Source organism: Corapipo altera, unplaced genomic scaffold (genome assembly GCF_003945725.1).
Source record: "Corapipo altera isolate COAL_440 unplaced genomic scaffold, ASM394572v1 45, whole genome shotgun sequence".
Classification (NCBI taxonomy): Eukaryota; Metazoa; Chordata; class Aves; order Passeriformes; family Pipridae; genus Corapipo; species Corapipo altera.
Window position 1 is genome coordinate 11,712,268 of NW_020884877.1, and position 23,705 is coordinate 11,735,972.

Here is a 23,705-nt window from a genome sequence, read left to right on the forward strand (position 1 = left end):
GTTCAGGTGTGGCTTTCCTCTTCCTTCAGTGAAATTCTCTCACTTTCCTGTTTTGCAGATGAGACAAAAAACCAGAGCTCCTATTAGCATACATTTTCAATCTCTTTTCAATTAGCATACAAAGTCAATCTCTTCTCTCTCTCTCCAAGCGCCAAAGCTTTCCTAATAGTTTTCCTTAGGTAAGAGTTCATCACCAAATTAAAGTGAAGCAATATGACAAGTTGGTAGAATGTATTTGTTTAGTTTCATCACAAAAACCACATACTTGTTTAGGCCAATTTTCTTTTTATTAATAATATAAGGTTCTGTAATCTCTTAACATTACAACTGAAGTTTTACAGTTAATCTCACACTAAAATGACAAACACTGTTTGGCTTTATTTGCAGAAAATTAAATTACAACCTTGATAAACATACAGTTCCAAGATTGAGAAGCAATTTGTGTTTTCTGGATTTCAGTGCTAATGTATCCCTGCCTTTGAGATTTGTTTCAGTTAATTAACATTGCTACGGAAGAACTATTTGGCCTGGCCTCTGTTCACAGCTGTAAGGCAAAGATGACATCTCTAATTTAACCAATATACTGTAAGTCAAATCAAGACATGTTTTTCTTTGACTGCAAGATTTAGATCCTGGATCAACTTCTAACAGATTTGCTTCTTTCCCCTCAAAACTTTTATAAAGGTCTCTCTAATGTAAACATATTTTACAGTCAAGCCATAGTCACTCTGCACCTTTCCTCCTTCAAAGGGAGAAGCAGCTATGTAATTGGAAGTAATTACAAGCTTAATTAAAACCACTTGTAACTTACATATGGCCAAAATAGTCAAGCAAATACAAAAGTCATGTGTTAGGCATCAACACCTCTGATCTGCGCAGATCAAACTCCATCTCTGAACAGGCTGCAGCTACGGGAAGTGAAGTCTGTAGAAAGAAAGTAGAGATACAGAAGGAAGAGTGGTGGAAGACTGTAGTATCAGAGAAAGTAGGATTTCATCTAAATGGTGAATGATCTGTGTATATCTAGGTCTTCTGAAATTGCATTACATTTTTTTCTACTCTCACTAGGAATTTAAAAGTGAAGTTAAAGACAGTAATACATATGTTTCAACTGCAGTTTCACTAAGCTCTGATTGGTTCGTAAGACAGAGAAATACTTAGCAAGACAGTAATAGGGCAGCCAGTAGAAAAAAATATCCATTACATTTGTAGTTAATCTTTTCCTCAGAGCTATCCAGTGACAGTGCTTTGGGACTCTTATAGCCTGTTATTTCACTTTCCCTTATGACAACTGACATACAGTAAAAATCTCTACTGTGTTTTAAATCACTTCAGAAGTCGTGGCTATTTAAAGGTTAGAGAGTATAAGGAGTTTTTACCTGTGTACATTCAATACAAAAAAGGGATGAACAAACCATAGTGAGAAAATTAAAAAATGGGAAGGATGTTATAGAGCTGTGTTGTACTTTAGTCAAAATGTTAAGAGACCAGTATTAACTATGCTATGAGTACTTTTCTAATTCTCTTTGTGCTGTCATTCTGCAAAAAAGCTTCACATACTTTCCTTCAAAATTAATTCTTCATAGTTAGACCTAAACTTTCACTGAGGCACATAAACACCATATTTACCAACTCCTAGAAAGGTCTCCACTTCAGAGAGATACAAGCAAGACACCAGCTGCGGCCCTGTGGTCACCACTGTGCAGCAGGTGAGATGAGGGAGTGCCCTGCACAAAAATGTGCAGATTCACTTTGCTGAGACACCTTTGTTTACTTAAGGAACACTTAACCACAGTGTGAAGGCTCAGTTTCCTAAAAGAGACTACACCTATTGTTTTGGTTACTGCTGAAATATGAACTCTGGGGGAGAGAAAAAATAATATATTTTTATGCTGAAATGTCATGAGACAAAGAGCATTCCAAATAAATGTAGCTGCATTGCAAGTATCACATGAACATTCTACCTTATGACCTGCAGATCATAAAAAAGTTTAAATACCTTGACAACATGCATTTTTAAAGTGACGATTTGAGTGTTCATGTTTTTCAGTAAGTTTAATTATAGCATTGAAATTAGTCTTTAAACAAGTTCAGAGTTGTCTGGTATGCAGTATTTTTTCAAGCACTTTAAACTCTTTTTGGTATATTACCAAAACTGAGAGCTAATTAGACAGTATTCTAAAATAGTTTAAAAACAAAAATGCGATTTATCTTTTTCTCCTCATTAAGGGCACTACCAATACAAAAGGTGTCCAAACTGACACTACAGAGCTGTGAAGCACTTGGCTAGAGAGACAGTGTCCTCAAAGGATAGTCTGTATTTCTTCTATCCTATGCATTTACATTAATTATCAAAAAGTTGGATAATTTGCTTTAAGAAAGAACCCACCTTAAAAATGGATCATGACTACTGACAAATTCTTTTAGTTTATTTTACTGATTAATATTCAAGTTTCAATGTAAAAATGCTTACTCTCACATGATACTGATCAAGAAAATATTTAATTTTCATAAAGTTCAATGGACAATTAAAATTGTTGCTACTTGTGAAGTAAATAAATGATTCATAAAGGCCATAGGAAACTGTACAAAACTTAAATGGGAAATCTCACTTCCAGGATAACATTAGGTTGTCCACTTAAGTGTTTTATTAAACTGTTAAGACTGTTTCAAAAGACAGTGCTGGGCAGTTTCATTTGAATAGCCAAAACTTTTTTTTAGCTGATAAAGATATTTTGCATCTGTGCAAAACAAACAAAACAGGATCAAAAACCATACACACTAGGACTGAAGTACAGATGAACGCAAAATTTTGTTACAAACCTGTTTTCAACATACAGTGAGAAATGTCCATTGTACAAAACTTAGTGACTGACCTACAATTAATTTAAGATTATCCCAGCAATGCAAATACAACTCAGAACAGTTCAAGTAGTACTACAGTGAGAGACTACTGAGTTTTTAGTAATTTGACTTACACTGTCTCTTTTGATCAAAGCCTACATTTGTACTCTAAATATTTGCTGGTTACAAGTCTGTTACATACTTAATCCTTCAGTACAGTGAGGTACTCCTTGGTGTTCTCTCATCTGTCTCTTAGCAGCTTTCCTTTAGCAAGAGGCTGTGTTGAGCAGCTGCTTCTGTAGAAAACACAGTTGTCAGTCTTTGTCCTCCTTGTAGGGGATTCTTTAAGTAAGAAACATCTGGCAGTATCCAGCATTGAAAATACTGTCAGCTGTGTTACACCAAACTTGGAAAACAAATTTGCATTTCCTGGTTGGTACTTGTGCCCAGTGGGTTGTTTAAGAGCATTGTAAGTAAAAGTCCATAAACATTAACAGTGATGTTTACACTTTATTGGGGGGAGGGGGAAGGGAGTAGCAAAAAATCAATGTAAGTTACTAGTTTTTAAAGTTTAATCTATGTTATATTTGATTACTGGGATATCAATACAATGAAAGTGGAGGAATTTCAACAGTAATTTTTAATTTTTAGTACATCATTTGTGCAGGGCTTTATAAAAGATTTTTGTTTCCAAAGATATTATTGGGGTCCACATATTCTTTAACAGATCTCAGCATTCCCAAGCCAACATCAGAGATGCTCTCCTTCATCCAGCGCTTCCGCAATTTGCCTACTGGAAAAACAAAAACAAAGTGTTTCAATATATGGCAGGATTCAAGGAGCCAATCAATCTTGCAAACATGAATGAATAAACACTGTGTGATAAATGCTTTTATTCAAAAATGAGAAATGTTTTGCTTTATTTGATTTATTGAGCCCACCAGACTATCAAGCTCATTAAGCTCAGCATACTCCCAGAGGAAGACTGTGTTCCACAGTCTACTTTCTTTAGAAACCATGAAATTTAGATGAAGCTTAGGCTGCAATCACATGTTCTATTAAGACAGGGAATCAGTATAAGTTTTAAAAAGCCAGAAACTAATTTTAACTAGGAAACTGTAGAGGAGATTACTAAAAAGCAGAACCCTGCATTTCTTGATCTCTTTAAACTGAAAACAAAACTCAATAATCAAGCTTAAACCAGTATAGGTTTAAATAGCAAAAAATCGTTTCCTACAAAGAGGGTTTAATATTTAATTCAAAAACTTCTGTGCTGGCTGGTAATTGCTCAATACCATTACACAAGAGCTTAGTTTTTCACGTAAAAATATTCACTACCTATAACAAACAAAAAGCAAAGCTGAAACAGTCTTTTAAGTCCTTTCACTGAATTCTCACAATAGTCCTGTTAAATAGCCGAGTGTTCACATGCTAATTAACAAAATCGTCAACTCTGATTAGCAGATCATTCAAAACTAAGGACATTTTTTTCATTAAACACAGTATAGCATTTAACTTGTCAGCCTGAAACACAATTCATTTGTCAGTATGATACAATATAGTAAAGGTTTGAGAGACAGAGGCTTTAAGAGTATCTGAAGCTAAATTCAAGCCATCTTTTGTGCCCTGTTTTCAGGGTAACCATCAAACTGTCATCAGAATAATAAATTACAGGGACACCTCTGGAGAACAGAGTATATTTGTTTATACCTTAAGGAATATGAGCCAGTCACAATGCCAACAGAAAAAGCAAATAATGTGAGACAGAATGAAATGTGCACTTTGCTAGAAAACAACTATTAGCAGCATGTGTGTCAAGAGCAAAGACCATAACTGAAGGACAAAAGAATTTGTTATGTGCTATATTTGTTATGTGCTAGGAACTGTGCTATATTTTGTGGACCCAGCTCAGGAAAAAATCCCCATCTGTAAATACACTATCACTACAATGTGACTGCCTGAGTGAGCTGATGTGGTTGAATTTTACCTCGGAAAACTTTAATACTTCTACAAAAAAACCCAAATCATGGATGTGGCTTGACCATCACCTTAAGTCACTCACACTGGCTCTTACACAAGCAGCTGAAGAACAGTCATTACTATTCTCAACTGTTATCTGTAATATAGTTTCAGTGAATGTGTTCTGTGGTTATGGATGTAATTGTCCTGAAAAGACTGCAAACAACTGCTCCAACAAGATGGAGCACATTAGAATCACAGCAGGATGCCCAACAGCTAGCATGCCTGCCTCTTTTACACCTCCAGTAATAATGTAATTCCACAAGGAACTGAACTACTGTCTGAGCAGCACCAAACAGTCGTTGCATATTTAATGAAGTCGCTCGCCAAGTGCTGGAAAACAGAAGGTGCTTGGAGTGCATCATTAGTTCTGTCAAAGTGATAATTTACACATCTATCTTGTCAAATTTTCTATGGTTTATACTTTTGAGATAATAAATCTAACATACATCTGATTAGTGAACTGGAAAGAAAAAAAGCTGTACTACAGTTACCAGCAGTCCTTCACAAACATGCTCAACGCAAAGATTTTAACCCTTTATAACAGCAAAGATGATCCTCTGCTTCTACTGTTCATGTCAATAAGATATACATGGATTTTTCAATTACTCAAATTTTCATATTAGAGTTAAAAAGCATTGAAGCAACCTCTCAGAACTCTAAGCTGGTCCATCAGATAAAACAGAAAGTAGACCAAGAGAAGGAAAGGCTCTACGCAGATGAGAGCAGCCCTCAAAAAAGTCATTTATATATTGTTTCACTTCAGGTTAGTTCTGCATTATAAACATTCTGTTCCTCCTCCTCCACAGGACAATCCAATTAGCTTCAAGGATGAGAAGGGAAAAGGAGGAAGAAAATGCCATACTAGTAAAAGATGTTACTGTGAACATAAAAGTAATTCCAAGTGACCAAGTTGCTTACCTCCACTCTAAGACTGGCCAAAGAACAGCTTTGAGCCAAGGAAGTCTTAACTTCCGTAACAATAAGGTCTCAGTTAAACCTTATCTTATCACAGACTAGAGAAAGCCAACTTCCCACTTCTAGCCTAGAGAAAGTAGATTTTTAGTTTTAGCCCTATATGATGCCATTTATCTAGAACTGATGTGAGACAGTGCACAGAACAAGAATTGATACAAGCATCTACCACTTAAAGGCTTTCAGCAAAATATGCTTTTCTCAATTAAAACATGAGATCCAAATCACTTGATTCTATATGCTACATCATAAAATTATTAATAAGGTTCTCAAATCAGCATAACATTGTACAATCAATTTCTAGTAGCTTAGAAAGTTACTACTTGCCAACTCAGCTACACACACCATAATTCACACAATCCTTGTTGCCCCAGCTGGAAACAAACACAGCCCTCCCTTCTTACATCTTCTCCTCTGGAGAGACTTAATCTTGCACCTGAAGGGAGGGTGTCAAGAGGATGGAGCCAGGCTCTTCTCAGTAGTGCCAAGCAATAGGGCAAGAGGCAACGGGCAGATACTGATGCCCAGGAAGCTCCACCTGAACATGAAGAAGAACTTCTTTACTGTGTGGGTGACCATGCAGCGGAACAGCCTGACCAGAGAGGTTGCACAGTCTCCCTCACCGAAAATATTCAAGAAGTCCCACGATGCAATCCTGTGCAATGTGCTCTAGCATGACCCTGCTTGAGCAGGGAGAGTGGACCACTGTGGTCCCTTCCAACCTGACCCATCCTGTGATTCTGTGATTTTAATTATCCAATATGAAGTACAACAGAATTAGTTTTCAAGTTTTACAAGTGGCAAGTGGCCTGTTCCTGAGGTGTGCTGAGCAGTCGAATAATGCCTTAAAACATTCACTGCCAGGAACCCAGAAATCTCCAATCTGAACTGCAGTCTATTACATACAGTACAAACACCCTGGCATGGCAGAAAGCCTACTTCACACAAGGTACTTTGGATCAGAAAGCCAAGAAGCTTGTTCAGTAGCAACTCTAGACAGGTCCAACACCAATTTTATTTTTAAGTTTTACCTATCATTCTAGTCCATATATGAAAGAGAAACACGTGAACTGGCTAAGTAACTTTTTCCCAGCTCTGATACATGCTGGTCCAGCCCTTAGCTGGTTTCACTGGCAAAGTTGTTCAAGCTTCCATTGCCCTTTCCACTTGATCATTTTGGAAAATGCATCTGGATGGCTACAAAAGTCTGGCTGCTAAAAATGGAGGTAGCAAAGAGCAGGCAGCAATTGTTTTTCTCATTTTTGGAATATGAAGTATTAGGGCACACATGAACAGTCTTGTAAGGAAAGTTTTCATGTAGCTGACTGAGTCTAGGAATAAGTCTACACCTATGCAGAGTATAAATTTATAGCATTGTGTGGTCCCAGTGGAAATAGGCTCTAGTGGCACTGCACTTGGCTCTAGACTTCCTCTGCTCCAGCCCCTTCAACTTGAAGAGGCAGTTACTGCATAACAGTAGCTTTGCAAAAGGAGCAGCAGTGACAGGTCCTAAGAAGGATGGGGCTCTACAGCTGTTGCATGCTCTTCCTGGAGCTAGTAGTCTATAGGAAACAGCTCTCTGCTCTTAGAAATCAACATGTTATTACTCTTCCAGGAGGAACTCTGCAATACTGAGAAAGGTCAGTGCACTAATCTAATGCACAGTAGCACTGGAGTATACTGGACCAGTGTACGTCAAGTCTACTACATCATTAACACCATCACCACATCATCTTGCACATTTTTGCTTGGTATCTTAGTTTAAATACTTTCAAGTTCTCTGTTGATGAGTCAGGAAGTCCTTTGCTTTTTTGTTTTTTTGAAAAGGCACTGAAGATGACTATTCTATTAAGACTTTCAACAGACCAAGGAGGAAAATACAACTGTGTTATTATATTATTTCACATAAAGTTACTCCATGTCTAACAAATGTCACAGTTTCAGCTAATTCTAATGCTAGCAAGCTTTAGCATGATCAGTCTGCAGTGACTAACCTAAGGGCAGAAATACTTTCCTGTTTAGAAAAGAACGTGTTCAACTCTCCCCAAAAAGGAATTTTATAATTTCAGATTTTGCAGTTTGTGTGGGTTAGTTATTGCAGTGTATAACTTAAACCACAGCTTCTTACTGATGCCAAAGAACTGCAGTGTCAAACATGCACCTGAATGCAAATAAAGTGTAGGGTTGTTTGGTTTTTCCTTTGTTTTCTTTTCAGGGTTTTTTGGGTCTGTTTGGATTTCACTGGGTTTTTTTTAGTGTTGTGGGGGTTTTTTCCTTCCCCCCCCCCCCGTATAAACTGCCATTGATACTATAGCTAAACCTATGCAGCATGGGCTACATGGTTAACCTTTACTCTAGTCAATCTGTCGGGAAAGGAGGAGAAAATTAGTTCTATTATGTTAAGTGGCTAAATGGGGCTATTTTCCTGCACCCCCCAGTCTGATAATTGTTTCCTTAAGTAACCACTTTTAATTAACACAGTCCCTGAAAGGGAATCAATGTATCATTAATTTTTACCCTGTTCTTTAGTTTTACATGGGTCCTTAGCTTGGTAATAGGAAAGGGATTGGGTCCAAATGCAACCATCTCCCTTCTGGTGCTGTACCTCAAAGGGGTTATAGTTGTGTTTATATACCAGTCATACCTACTCAGCACATGTTATTTCACACATACAAAACTAGGCATGTTTAATGAAACAAGAATTCAAGAATGAAAGGTGTGACATCATATGGGTGTTTTTAGGGCTTGCCATAAATGACTGGAGTAATTATTTATCTATACTTAAACTCGTATCTACAAGAAATTATCATTCCTAGTAGTGTTTTTTAATTGCTAAGTTTCTAAACACTAACTGTGGCTCTCTACCAACCCTTACTTACATGACTTTCAAATCTGAAGATGCGCAGTGTCCAGAAAGGCAGAAGGATCAAAGCTGTGCTTGAAAATGTCCACTATCCCTTTCTAAAGTGTAGGACATAGGTAAGGCAAGATGAAAACCAAAATGGGGAGGAAGGAAGATATTTCCAAAGTTAAGTCCTTCTGAAGCTACTCTTTGTAAAGTTAAGAGTATCATGATTTCAGTACTCAGCTGTGGATTGTAGCCACATGTCTACCTGTAGTTCGTCCTTCCCCAGATGTAATGTAGAGCTTTACACCACCCAGACTGTCATATATGGCCACTTCTTCACTAAAGGAGTATATGAAGATTGACGTAAGCAGACTTTGTATTTCCTATAGCCTCAAGTCCCAGACTACATCTGTTTTCTTTGATACACAAACCCAGAGCTAAAATAGCTCCATTTATCACAGTATGATTGTAGGCAGACAAACCAGCCTGTCTGTTTCCAGATAGTGAAAACAACTGTTATTAATCACAATTACAAGATAAATACCAAAAGGAATTGCACCAGTATTTTCTTATACCCCACACAATAGACCAGTCTTAGTGCTAAGAATGACAAGGTCAGTAAATAAAACTGATACTATGAGGCTAATTCTCAGCACCACATCTACTAAGCATTGGAAAAACTTAATCTTGAATATTGTACACAATGAACTGCCAGACAAAAACACTCAAGGCAGAAAATACTTATCAGTATCAGAGGCAGTCATGCATACTAGAGGAGCATAAGAAGTTGAACAGAAATCCAGTTTTCCATAGCTGTGAAGTTACAAAGTTCAAGTGTGCAAGAATTTGAAAATGCTACATAGTATTTTTTTTTTCTTGTTAAACACATGCTGTAAGCATGTGTTTTATACATTGAGTGCAAATACATCCAAATGTGTGACAAGCTCCAGCTGCATGTGAGTTAGTGGATGAAATGCTAGTCACAGTAAAATACAGCTGCTACAGCAGGGAGAGCACAACAGCACATCAAGTGGGTAATTCCACATCACATGTGCGAGAACTGATAGGTCCACTACACCACCATATTAAAGATTTAATCAGAGGACAATAAGAGGATATCAAACAAAAAATACTGAAACTGTTTCCACTCACGTTATCACCTACACATCCTGATACTGCTAAAGCAGACTCCTTTGTGTGTTTCCATCACAAAGCAAGATGCCTGAAAACAGCCACACCTAAAAGTTTCAAGTCTAGGAAGTCACCAACATGTTTTAAAGCACAGCTTCTGCCCTTCATATTTTTCCCCATAGAGAGCTTTGAGAATTAAAAAGGTTTTGTCTAGTTTTCAACCATCCTCTTTGCTCTTATATCTGTGGCCAGGCAATACCCCAAGAGAACAGAGAGAAGAAACGCAGCAAGGTAACCAGTTTCAAGAAGCTAGGGGCACAAATCAAACTGACTTCACAACAAGTCTTCCTGACATCCAAGGTTACAGCATTACAAAGGTCACATATAGTTAAATTAGGCTATCAAAGTTTGTGGGAAAAGCATATGTAAAGCATCAAGTACATGAAGTATCACTTATACATGACTTTGATTCTTAATATTGAAGCACAAAATACCTTGTGAAGATGCTAGTAACACAGGACAAGTAATCCCCAAACTCCACGAGAAGAAACTGAATAACTAGAACTTACCAGACAACAAGCCAGTAATATCAACACTTACATAACATCAATTATGCAATAATGTTAGATTGCAACATAGCCCAGTTTAAAGTCACTAGCTCTTTTATGCAGATACTTTGCCTAAGTGCTCTGGAATTTGGGCTAACAGCATTCAATGAGCCACAAGGGACTCTAAACTGTCTTAAAACTGTGGAACTCCCATTTGAAGTCTTTATAACTGAATATATATCTGCACAAAGATAAACAGAAGTTGCTTAAGACAAACTGATCAAACTAGCAAAGGAGTGAGAAGTTTCTAGAAAGAATCCCAAGAGATGTCCTTCCCCCTTGACCCTCCTCCAGTAATTTCACTTAATGCTTGTGAAATATTTTTCAAAGTTCTACTATAAACTATTTTACGTACTCATGAATATTTAGCAATATCAAGGAAACTAATATTAGACTGAGAATATTACCTCCATGGTGATGTGAAAGACTTCCTCCATTGGCAAGTATTTCTTCTCTAGCAGCCCTCTAAATTTGAAAGACATGGTATTTAGTCAACCGAAAATGCACAAAATTTTTTTGATTTTCTGAAATGCTTGCTATTGCAGTCATACACACAGGTGTATGGAAAGTTTCAGAAGTAATTAGGGCACACAATACAGGTTGCATCGCTTACAACAAATATATTACTCCCAAATAGAATACTCTTTGCTAAAACTAAAGTAGTCCAGTGACTGGGATGTTCATTTGAAAGACAATTAACTTTCAGCAAAGAAGCCTGAAAACACACCAGAATGATTCAAGATCCTTATTCAGATCAGTGTTTAAACCCAGATCTCCAAGATTCCGGTTGAGGCAGTAAGGTACTTTACAACTGACAACCCTTTCATGGGTGTAGTTTACGGCAGAAAACAAAATTTAGTTTTTTATTGTAAGAATTATACAAACACTTTAGCGTTCTAGAATCTTCTTTGCCATCCAGCTCTGATTATGAATGGTTAGAGAGATCAGAAGATGTAACAATGAAAGCCTTTCTAAGCACAAGCACTACATGTTTTTTTCAAATAAGTGTACTTTTTTAGGAATAACATATATAACTGCACATATGCAGTTAGAGATTTTTTCAGTCTGCCATAGAACACATATACTTGGTCATAAACTCATTTTGTTAGGTTAAATTTAGTTACTATAATGGAAGACATGCATCCAGGTAATCACACTGCTAACTAATTCCAATAAAAAGTAGTATCTAGGTATTAGTAAAGTTTCATTAAATAAGCACTCAAGCATTACATTTTTCAGTGACCTACACGCAACAGCATAGGAGCCTCAGAACTTGTAGATAAAACTTTGCTTGCCAAATTCAAGAGAAATTTCTAAAGAATAAGCATGAGAAGAATGATATCCTAGTTATAAATATTGACTATTTCTCCACAGTCATATTAGCAATTTTCTGGTGCTGAAGTTTGAGCATTCGAAACAGAAAATAGGACAAAAAGCAGTTTGGCCATAGTCCTTCTAAGAATGTACATCTTCAAGCTAACAAGGATACTAGTTTCCCCCAACTAGGTAAGTATAACGTTTCATCAGCCAAAGTGTCAAGCAGAGTTATTCCAGAGCTCTTTGGAAATGTTGAAGCAGCTTACAACTGGTCTAACGCACCAGACTTAGACCAGCACTTATCTGGGCTCAACAAAAATAGCATCAGACACTCCCATTTCATTATGCTCTACATGCAGCACTATTAATAAAGTATTGTGGTAAGTTCTACCACTCATTTTACAGACTGAGTATTAAGAAAAAGAAGTAGCTTTGTAAATACTGGAACTAAGGAAGACTAGGTTCCCGTGGATTTGGGTTTTAAGGTTTAAAGTTTCTGTCATGCAAGAAACTCCAGGTCAAGCTTTCCTATACTTCAGTCAGAAGTATTCATCTACTGATGCCTAAAATAGTCACTTGGTAGTCTTTTCTCTACTTGATGTACTACACCTCTTTTCCTAGCTGCTAATGATCAAAGCTTTATGAACAGACTTTTGAGCTCTTTCCTGCAAAATTTCATTAGCTTGGCTAATTGGTTCAGCATATATTACAGGACATCAGCTTCTCTCCTGTAACTACTGTTCTTTTATACATTACCTCAATTTGTTCATAGACATGAATAGGATCACTAATTCCTCTGTAGTTAAAGGCAAAGTAGAAGTAGACACATGCACCTGCATCATAAGTCTGTGTCACCCTGTTGAAGAAAACTGTATTACAAACAAAACTTTATGATATTAAGCCAACCACTATGTGACATTACACAATTCATCAGGTTACTTATCTTATTCAAAAGGGTAGCATCTTTTTTTTTTAACATTTTTACCCTTTTTGGTCATAATTCATGAGCAACTCAATGCTATGACTTTGAAAGTTGACGCTCTTAAGTCATTACACTTGACTCTTGTACATATAAGCAAAAGTTTAATCAAGTGGTACTAATCACTTGAATTCCCCAATCTTACATGTAATCCACTTGCAGTTTCAAGAGGAAGGTCAAAATTACTAATATTTGTAACATCATTACTAGATCTACTTTACCTGCTAGCTAGCAAGTTTAATGACCTCTTCCTTAGTTCTCTTACTAATCAAAGATTCAAGAAAAATTGTTGAGATTGTTGGCTTACCTACAGGTGGAAAGAGGAGCAAACTGAACACCCTTTTCTTTGCATTCTCTTACTATCCTTTCCTTCACATTTCTACAAAGGTCCAAAACCCTGTAACAGGAAACACATTAAAACATAAAATTTTAATATGTGATTTTATACAACTTCTAGAAAAAAGAACCTCAGCAATCTTTTAAAAATCATAATCTAATACAACATAAGACTACCTTCTAAAGTCAGAGTGAACTAGCTCTATTCTAAGAATAGTCCTCATGAAGACCACTGGTACTGCTTTTTCTGCACTTCTGAAGAGCAAGTTTACTTTGAAACAGAGTACCTAAAAGCTCTTTTTCATAATGAAGAGGTGGTAAAAGTGGTTCAAAAAAAAGGAGGTTACCTACTTCTGTATGTTTTTACTAAGTTTCTTAGGAAAATAGCCTCAAATTTTTGGCAAAGTAGTTGACAAATACAGTAGAAAACTTGAGAACTCGGAGGCCTTTTAATGCTGCAAGGCCGAACCTGGAGATTCTTCAGCTGTACACTAGTCTGCCAGCTTGAAATGTTATAATTCTAATATGGCAATGAGCTATTAAACCTTGTCATAAGCCATACTTGTTCTGTTGGGGTTTTTTTAAATCTTCTAGGACAGACCCAGGTGCAACCAAAGATGCAACTAAAAGAAATCCCTGTTTTTCAAATAACCATTTCTTCAGCAATATGCTCTCCCACAAAGGTCTGTAGTGCTATACTGTACAATTCACATTAAGACATTTTACACAGATTTAAAACTACTTTAAAGATTAACAGAATACAAGAGAAACTTAAACCATTTAACGAATAAGCAAGTCAGCTAAATATTTTATTCAAATATCTGCTATCTGTAAGGAACAAGTTAATCAGTTTATGGAAAGTTACATGGTTCTTATGAGTCAAAGTAGAGAAAGGTTTTCAAAGCATTTCCTTTGGTGAGGATAATTTTAAATATTTTCTTATATTTTAGATAAAAATTAAGTTCTCTTCTGAAACGTGGGAGACGCAAAACAAATTGGTGACTAAGCAGTTAGCATGCTTCAAAATTGATAAAGCTAAACTAAAATGAAGAGCACTTTTGCTTTAAAATTGCCCTCAAACTTCTTCCACTCACTTAATATAACTTTGCCAATTTTCAAACAGGGTCTGGAATTTATCACTGCCACTAAATTCAACAGCAAGGATACAAGCTTGGCAGTTTAAGTCATCAGATTTTGCACTGAATGCTGTAAAGCTTTGATTCAAATCACCTTAGATCCTGCTTAAGAGACTTCTGGCTTACCAAATGGACAGAAGCATCCAAACTGATTTTGTATATTAAGCTCTGTTGCAGTCAAATGTTTCTCAACCACAGCTAACACATAAAATAAGCTTAGGAAAAAGATCTTAATCCTGGGCAAAAGTTACCTTTTCAGTTTTCATTTCCCTACACTACTGGAGAAAGAAAAAACTTATTTAAATACACGTAAAAGTTTTTTTTATCTTCACTACAGACTTCTCTCTTTGAAATATGCAGCTGATCCCACACACATGGCTGCTCATCACCCATTGCAGTTATTGTCACCAATTGCAATTTCAATTGGCAAATTCAATGTGCAGTTTCAAGTTCTAAATTTGTTACAATAAGCTAACCTATGTAGAAATATTACTGAATGCTTGACACATTGCATTTATAAAACCCTGATAGGTAATTTACTAGCAACTTTAGCAAGGACACAGAGGTGCAAGACTTGAGGCACATCAGGGAGCATTAAATAGACACAAGGCCTAAACTAAGTATCCCCATGAGCAAACACGAGTTAGGAATAATTTGAATGAAATCAAGTTTTAAGAAATTCTAAAGAGTAATCACAGTTTACCTATCCCAAGGAACAGACGTCTCAAATGACTCTCCTATTACATAGTAATCCAGGCCCAAGTCCTAACAAATAGAGTGAGGAAATTATCAGTAACATTCAGCATCAACATCCAGTGTATGCTACACAGCTAACAATTGAACAACTTTTTAGTTTCTATGAGAAAAACAGAAATCCTAATTTAGCAAAACCACCCATCTGTCCCAGAGACATAAGTTTATTATTATGGAAATAGGGAAGCTCTTTAAAGACAAAGAACAAATATTTGATGTCAAGACTACAGTGAGACAACTTGTCAGATTGTCAGTATGGCTACACTAATGAAATACTTGTATAACTATAGTAGCAAGCCAAGAGCTTCACTGTGCTAACCATCATAACACCTAGTAGAAATATTTATTTAGAATGTAGTTACTATCTAGGTAGAATAAAGACAAATATCTTCCCATTTTACATAGAGCCTGCTGCAATAGAGGGAAATTCAGTGATTTGTCCCTGACTATAAAAGACAAATAAAATCAAACACTTGGGATATGCATATTATTCTGAAAAATAAAAAATCTCAAATAGTAAGACTAAAATTCATAAGAACAGCTGCAGCAGTTTAGACAAAAGGTCCATTATATTGGAATTCTGATTCAAACCACAGTCATAAGCAGATCTCCTAAGAGTAAAAAGCCAAGTGAGCATATGAGTATTTCAAGTACTCTCCAAGACTGATTCCATTCAACCTGTGAATCTTCAATCTAATTTTCTCTATCCGTTATGAGAAACTATTTCTTTAACAAGAATATAAATCAATGTCTTTATGGTATTTTGCAGATGAAGTTCCATGAATAATCACTAGTCAGAAATGGAAGAGATACAATTTCTAAGAGAAGTCTGAGATATCATCCAAGGTAACCTGCACTTTGATTTCAGAGAAAGCATCTTCAAAAAGATATCTCTATATTTTGTTATATTAATTAACAGAAGTTTCAGCAGACAAACAAAAGCTGACCTACCCGAAGGTACGCGATGACAAATGTCAGCATGTATCCTCTCTGTCCATTATCTTCTCCTGCTGCCAAGCCACTGTAATTTACAAGAATTTAATTAAATTTCCAGCAAAGTAGTCACCAATTTACAAAAATATTTTTAAAATAACTTTGATTATTAAACACTTGTGCTAGTTTAGCTGTCTAAGATGTGTTACAGTAGTTGAAAATAGTAGGGTCTCTTCACTAAAAAAACAGAACTTACTTCAGACCAGACTTTTAACTCTTTGCATTTGTCTTTTCATTCAATAACCAGAAGAAAGATGAACATAACAAAACATTTGATGTGATCTTAAAATAACAGTCTTCAAAACTCACAAAAGAGCAGAGAAACACAAGCTGACATAGTATATCCAGGATATTAATTTACAGGAACATGTGTAACTATATTTCTAAGCATGTTGAATTTGTGCACTTGTATGCTCCCAGGTCATGAGAGCAAGACTGACTTTAGATCCCAAAAGTGTAAGAGATGTGAATGAATTAAAAAAAAAACTCCAAACACAAAAGCCATAGCACTAAAGAAAAAGGAAGCCTTGCTTTCACTAGTCTATCAAGGATCATTATGAAAGCCTTTGTTTTTAACTATTGGTTTCTAAGAATAAGAAAGTGCTATGTATCCTAATCAGTCTTTCTAGAAGCTCCCATAAATCCCAAAAAGGTGTGTGTGTGGGAAATCAGACATCCAGGAGAGAACATCCTGAAGAAGGACAGACACATTAGACTATGAAAGCATTAAATGGTTTAGCATTTTAAACCAGGTTAAACCATTAAATACTTAACTAATAGCCTTAACTAAGCAGCACAGACAGTGCTATCTTCTAACAGATCTAATACAGACAAGCATCCCTTATCAATACACCATCATCTTGAAATACCAAAATACAAAAGGATTCATGGTTGAAGTGATAGAAAGAAAAGCACAACGAAAACACAAATTTCAGAAAGGATAGCCTTGAAATGGATAAAACAATACTTATACGTACATTTGTATAGCTGAGACCAAGATTAGCAAAAACTTTCTTAAAAATAAAAAGTACATTCTTGACAAATCACACTTTTGATGACGGTTTTCATCAATCATGCTTAATCAAAGCAGAAGGAAAGAAACTACCTGATCACTACTCAGCCTGCCACTTCAATGAGTGTTTTCTGTTCCTTTGTAAGGACATAAAACAGTCTACGGGACACAAAGTCACTGCACTCCTTTAACCAAACAAGCTTCTTGTATTCATATGCTCACATCAATTCTGCAAAAATTTAATATTACCCTTATGATTTTGCCTCCCCCTTCTGTAGTCAAAATGTAGAGTCTAGTATTGCAAAACAAGTCACTTCCATGCCAATAAGCAATTAAAAGGGCTAGTTTCTATTTTAATAACATCAATTCTGTATTTAGTAAAATATTGTATTGCAATACACAGAGAGCTGAAGTTTTTCCGTAAAGTTACCTAAGAGTTACTGCAAGCCTTATTTATCAAAGAGAACATTCAATAGCTAATTGATTGCTGCCACTTCAAACTAGTAAACTGAGAACATATCCATACAGTAATCACTACAAAAATACAGTAGACCAATTTCTTCCTGGATAGTTAAATCCCAGCTTCACACTGAAAAAGTTCTTTGAAAAGCATACCCAAACTTGGTGGCAATATCATAGACTTGCTTTTCATGTTGAAGAACCTTCTCTCTGTCACCCTCAAAGAGCAAGGTAGCTACACAGAGTATGTTGGGATCAAATCCTTTAAACTGCAAAGAGAGACAAACTTTGCATTATTCATAGTCTATGTGGTGGAATACAAGCAACAGGTTTTTAATTTCAAATACATGGCATGTGCCCTGGCCAGTAAGTGTTGCTGCAACAAACAGGAAAGATTGGGAAAAAAAAAATCTTTCAAAAATTTACTCCCAAAACATTTAAATTTTTCCTTTACAGGACACAAGTCAACTGAAATAACAGAAATTATCTGTCATCTTTTTCCTCCTGTTAAAAAGCAGGATAGACATAACAGCTGTCTACCTATGCTGTAGAAAAAACAGGTCTTAAAAGCTTTGAGCAATAGAGACATTTATATTCTATCAACTATTCATGTATTAAAGCAGGAAGATGACTATGACCACCATAAATGTCACAGCTCTAAAAATAGTTGTATCAGCCATGTGCCACAGAAAATCCCAGTACCCCAATAAAACATCACGAAAACCGCTGCAAAGCTGCATATACCTCACCAGGCAAAGGATCTGTCTTACCCACTAGTCCTACAAAAACAGCATAGCTAAGAAACAGAAAGAAATACTTTTACTACAATGATAATAGACCTTTATTTCTGTCCTTGGAGTTTAAGATGCTATTTACAGTCCCTTCTTGTCCTAGAACCACTTGTATTTCATTTCGTATGAATCCTTTCATCTATTCTGCCATCTTTTGGCTGTAATGCTCAGTTAACACCTTATAGTTGTCTTTAAGAGGCACTGGAGGAACTACAGTTCCTAGCAATACCTAGCATTCTTCTATCAGTGAACATTCCCAAATTCGCAGATGAAATAAGGTATAAGATGGATTTCAGTATACTGGTCCCAATAACACCTGCAATAGCAGTCTCAGGATCATTAAAATTATTCCTTTTGTCTACTCCTACCTCCCAACCCAGCTGGGAATTTCTCTGAAGCAGCAGTTGCTCATACACACCAGGGGAGTGAGCCCTAACATAAGAGCCAAGGATTGGTCACCAGCCTGGGATCTGTGCATCAGTATTACATAGCATTTCTCTTGTTGCTCCACAGTTTTTTTTCTCCTACAGAGCTGAAAGAATTGTAATTGGCATACAACATCACTTTGTGATACAATATCCCAAGAAGCAGTGATGTTTGTTGCTGACTGCAGAAGCAGTAGATACTGCTGGCTTAGGATTGCTTCAACCTGACAACAATCTTGCTGCCAAAACCTTTACTACTTAAGACATTCCTGCACTACAGTAGGTCAGGGTGGAAGGCAAAATTTCTGGGCCATCTCAAAACCTAATAGGTATTCCCTAACAACAGAAGTCCCAAGACATGTGTTATTTCCCACTTCAGTAGTCCAAGAAAAAGCTGCAGAATCAACACTAGTCACTGTATTTCAAAAGCAGAGCCCACTCTTCGAAGACACTTGGTATTATCATATTGCTTCATATGAATATCTGTTCCTGTTATATGAATGGAATGTTTACCTCCTCTTATCTAACAGTCATCCAAATCCATGATAATGCAATTTTCTACATTTGAATACCCATATTTGCAGGAACTCTCTAGGTTAGCTAATTTGGAGGAAAACTCAACATTAAGACAAATTACTTAATACAAAAGCCTAAGTGGTATTTTATCACCAAATTCTAGGTTAAAAAGGGATGAGTTCCAGAAAGACAAAAAGCCAATTGATATGGGCAAATCAAGACAAATATCTTGAGATTCTCACAAAATTCTAGTTTCGTTTTAATAACATGGTAGATCATGCCGTGACAAAACCTGTGAAGTGAAAAATAAACTGTAGTGTTAGCCCCACTTCATCAATATTAACTGATGATCACTGGTCTGCAAGCTGGATAAATTAGTTACAGTCTCCCACTGTCACCGATTTTCTGCCAAACAAAGGCACACTAATCTCAGGTACAGGTATGACCAGTGACAACAGCTCTCATGTAATAACTCCTCAAACAGATTATCTCAGTTTGAATTAAACCACCTTTAGAACATCAGGTTAATATATCTTACATTGCAGTATCAGTTAGAACAAACTCAGCTGCATTAGAAGCAGTTAGGTAAAAAATCTTGAATTTTATGAACAGCACGCAAAGTTTGAAACAGTATTAAACCCCCAAATTACCTTTGTGATGTAGAATTTTTTCAGTCCATCCAAAAATGATGTAAAAATGGAAGCAACTTGTGGTTTAAGAGCATGACCTTTGGCAAAAAGCAGAAAAAGATGCGTTAAGGCAAACAGTGCTCTTAAGATTCCTACTTCAGTGGGTAAATAAAAAATGGCTTGGTAGTCAAAATTGCTAGAATTGCTTGGAGCACTTTGATTATCAAAATCAAAGAGAATTGTCTTAATCATTTAGAAAATGATTTAGGAAAAGGTTTCATTACTTTTTTGAAGACATATGTTCAACTGTGCACAAATATTTGATACTTTAATTAAGGCTGTCCTAGATTAGATTTCACAAGCCTATGGTACATGGAAAATTTTTAAAAGAGTACTTAATTAATTTTTACACTGCAAAACTCAGTAAAAATCAGTGACCTTTTTTTAAAGTTATGCCAAAACCACTGAAACAAACAGCCAAAAATGGTTCAAGTTAGAAGTTAAGCAACTTTTTCCTTAACAGTTATGTCACTTGTGTGAAGTTTTCTACATAAAGCTAGTAATTGCTTCCTTAATGACAAACGGGGAACTAAAATTACCAGGATACATAAATGGTGTCTTGGAGCCTGTTAAATTAACATCTATGCCTCAGGACTGGATTTAATTGAGATGAAAGTCTTTTACTGTTTGTTCCATTGTTTTCAGTCACGAACAACTTCTGAATTCCCATTACTGCTTCACTCTAGCAGCCTGGCATCTGGCCTACATGCTGTGAGCCCAATTCATAAAAAGTTATGCATCATTTACATGATACTTTCTTCTAAAATACTTCACAAAGTATTTCCTCCTGAATAACACTTGAACTTCAGCAACTGATTCCTCCACTTTCCTCTTCAGTAAAGAGGAACTCTCTCTGCTGATACAAACCAAGGAATATACCTCCAAGCACACTTAACTAAGCACACAAAAAAGCACCAGATAATAAAAGGACATGAATTTGTTAAATCACAATCTAAAAAATTAATTAATAGTGACTACAAGAAAAATCTATATTGACACACCTGAAACTATGTTTAAAGCCTGTAATTGGTCAAATGTGCTTCCCAATGAAAAAGAAAAAAAAAATGCATCTGCCTTCTGTTGGAAATGTCTGAGTGAAATAGTGTAACACAAAAGAGTGAGCAAACAAGCAGCAAGGCTTGCTGGGCTCTTGGGTCTAACAAATCCCCATTTCCTTGGTTTGAAAAACGAAATTCAGCTTTCTCAACATCATCATATTAATGCCATTTGAAGCAGAGATTCATTACTGAGGTTTCTGTCTAAAAGAAGTTTCAGAAATTCTGATTTGTTGAAGTGGTATTAAAATGGGGGTTTTCAAGATCAGTCACACTTCACATTTTGCCACATCGGAATATTTACAAAAAACCTACTACTTCTAAGGAATCTGTGTACCAATTGTGATGCTTTCATGAAATTTAAAGGCATCAACCCACTTACTTTCAAAGTAAGGTGCTGGCATTCTAATTTTTTTTCATATCCAACTTCTCATTAATACCCTTAGAAGAAAATGTTTCAGCTACTGTACAGCAAAATAGAGGAAGTCACTCCAGAATTTCAAACTCACCAGGAGACTATGTCAAGAAAGAAAATGTAGCAAAAACCCATCTCACCTATTCATATGCAGATCATGGCTGTTTACTGACTCAACTAGTTGATACTGTTTCCCCAGAGACAAAGACAGGTTTCTGTTTTCTGAAACTACACATTATGGCACTATCTGGAGTTTGAACTTTGGATTTATTGCCTTCTTTATCTAATTTTGAGCAAAAGAATTATGACTCAGAACAGACTTAAGCTACTAAAAACCCCTTGGAAACAGACACTCCTCCAACATGATCTACATACTTACCAAACTGAAACTGTGCGTTGTCGACAAGGCGAATTGATGCAGGAGCACATCTCTTGGAGGCAGAGTTAGGGGAATAAGAGGGAGGAAGAATAAAATGACTGCTGGTTTTAAAATTCATTACAATAAAGATTTCACTTTAAAATAGCATACAAGAAAGCACACTGATACCAGAGACCTATGGCTATCATCATCATTGAAAAGGGGTAACTATAAGCTTGTTTTCACTTGAATAGCAACATCTCTTAGGTATGGCTGGATATAATGCATTGAGAATTTTCAGTTTAACCTCAAGCCAATACAGTAACAGTAAAAAACTTTGACCTTCAAGTTTTGAGTGTTTTTCTAAATTGGCATATGAACTAAAGATACTCATTTAGTGTATTAAGCTTATGTTGCTGTGTAATTGGAGATACACATAAAATACAGATCCACTGGAAAAGTCTAATTGTTGAGGGTTAACCCTGGCATGCAGCTAAGTGCTACACAGATGCTCACTTACCCCTCTCCTCAGTGGGATGGGGGAGAAAAATCAGAAGAGCAAAAGTGGGAAAATATGCAGGTTGAGATAAAGACAGCTGGGTAAGCAAAATGGGAAAAAACCCCACAATATTATAATGCAAAAAGCAATCAATTACCACCAGTTGACCAATATTTAGCCAGTCTTCAAGCAATGGCAACCCCTGGGAAACTCCTCCCTCCAGTTCTACCTGTGATCATGATTTTTTACGGTATGTGCTTTTGGTCAATTTGGGTTGTTTGTCTCAACTGTTTTCCGTTCCAGCCTCCTGTCTGCTCCCAGTATACTTGCTGGCGAGGAGAGTAAGAAACAGAGAAAGCCTTGATACTGTGTACACACTGTTCACCTATAGCTAAAACACTGGAGTGGTAACACTGTATTGGTCACAAATACGAGAGCTAACACTACACTGCTAGGAAGAAAGTTAAATCCATCCTAGTCTAATGCTCTGCCATCAGACTGCAATTAAAATCCATACCTGGGTCTAATCTAGATTCTGCACTGTGCAGAGATCAACAACAGTAAGAACAGATGCTTTCAATTAGGTAAGCTTCATGTATATGCCTATATTGTATAATCTCTGATGGTCATGTCCAATCATACTGAAATGTATGACCAGAGGAATGCAACACAGTCTGAATTTTAAGCTAGCCATCATCTAATCACATGGATATGGAAATACTTATCTTTCACTTAATTTCACAAGTTCACCCTTCATAATATCGTTAATATATCTTTGGTCACACAATAGGAAGAAGGAACATGAAGAACTAAGATAGCTCACCAGGCAGGTTGACAGAAGAAGGCTATAAGAGCAATTTTAAATGAGACCAACCCACCCACAACCTGCAGGTTGATCTTTCTTACATTGAAGTGGACTGCTACATAAAAGAAACAGCTTTTCAGATAGCAATCACTGTAATATTTACTGAGATTGATGCAAGGGGCAACAGAAGAGAAGAATAAGTAGTTCAGGCTCAAATAAGCAGTGAAACAGCAGCAGCAGCAACAGAAGCTTAGAAATGGAGCAACATTAAGTGGCAAATCGTGCCTTTTTTTCCCCCCCTCTTCTAACTAAGACAGGGAAAAGACACTAGTTCCCTAATTGACTTTAAATGTTAAGCATTCCCAAAAAGTCTGCTTAGGTACCTTTAACAGGAAGGACAAGCACTAGCAGTAGAAGCATGACAGAAAAACTGGCAAGTGCTGCTGACTAGCATATACATGTCATTCACATACCAGTTTGAACATCTGGCTTGGAACATTAAGCCATTAATTTAGACCAATCACTGGAAAAAATGTAAAGCTGTGTTTAGTTTGGCATTAATTAAAACATTTCTGAAATTACTTCCCCAATTCAGGGTACATTCTACCATATATACGACTTGATACGTTTTGCACAGAGCAAAGAAAAGTTAGTCAGTGGAGAAAGAGGCTCGCCAGTGTAAGATCTGTTTGGAAGCATAGTCTGGAGAAAAAGCTTTACAGAATTTGGGTACCGTGTATGA

The 23,705-nt window shown here is 36.4% G+C and overlaps 1 protein-coding gene across 2 annotated transcripts in view; it reads right to left on the reverse strand.

Moving 5' to 3' along the window:
* Positions 1 to 262: 262 nt before the first annotated feature.
* The window catches only part of AGPS (alkylglycerone phosphate synthase), a 54,519-nt gene continuing 31,076 nt past the window's right edge, over positions 263 to 23,705 (reverse strand). The window contains exons 12-21 of one of the 2 annotated variants that reach the window (XM_027636922.1): positions 21,681 to 21,732; positions 19,793 to 19,869; positions 17,567 to 17,679; positions 15,898 to 15,967; positions 14,897 to 14,958; positions 13,029 to 13,118; positions 12,499 to 12,598; positions 11,673 to 11,738; positions 10,833 to 10,890; positions 263 to 3,637 (exon numbers count right to left, since the gene is read on the reverse strand). In XM_027636922.1, coding sequence (XP_027492723.1) covers positions 3,516 to 3,637; positions 10,833 to 10,890; positions 11,673 to 11,738; positions 12,499 to 12,598; positions 13,029 to 13,118; positions 14,897 to 14,958; positions 15,898 to 15,967; positions 17,567 to 17,679; positions 19,793 to 19,869; positions 21,681 to 21,732 — 810 coding nt within the window. In that variant the 3' untranslated portion in view covers positions 263 to 3,515. The remainder of the gene's footprint in view (positions 3,638 to 10,832; positions 10,891 to 11,672; positions 11,739 to 12,498; positions 12,599 to 13,028; positions 13,119 to 14,896; positions 14,959 to 15,897; positions 15,968 to 17,566; positions 17,680 to 19,792; positions 19,870 to 21,680; positions 21,733 to 23,705) is intronic. The other variant, XM_027636923.1, reaches the window with a different exon arrangement.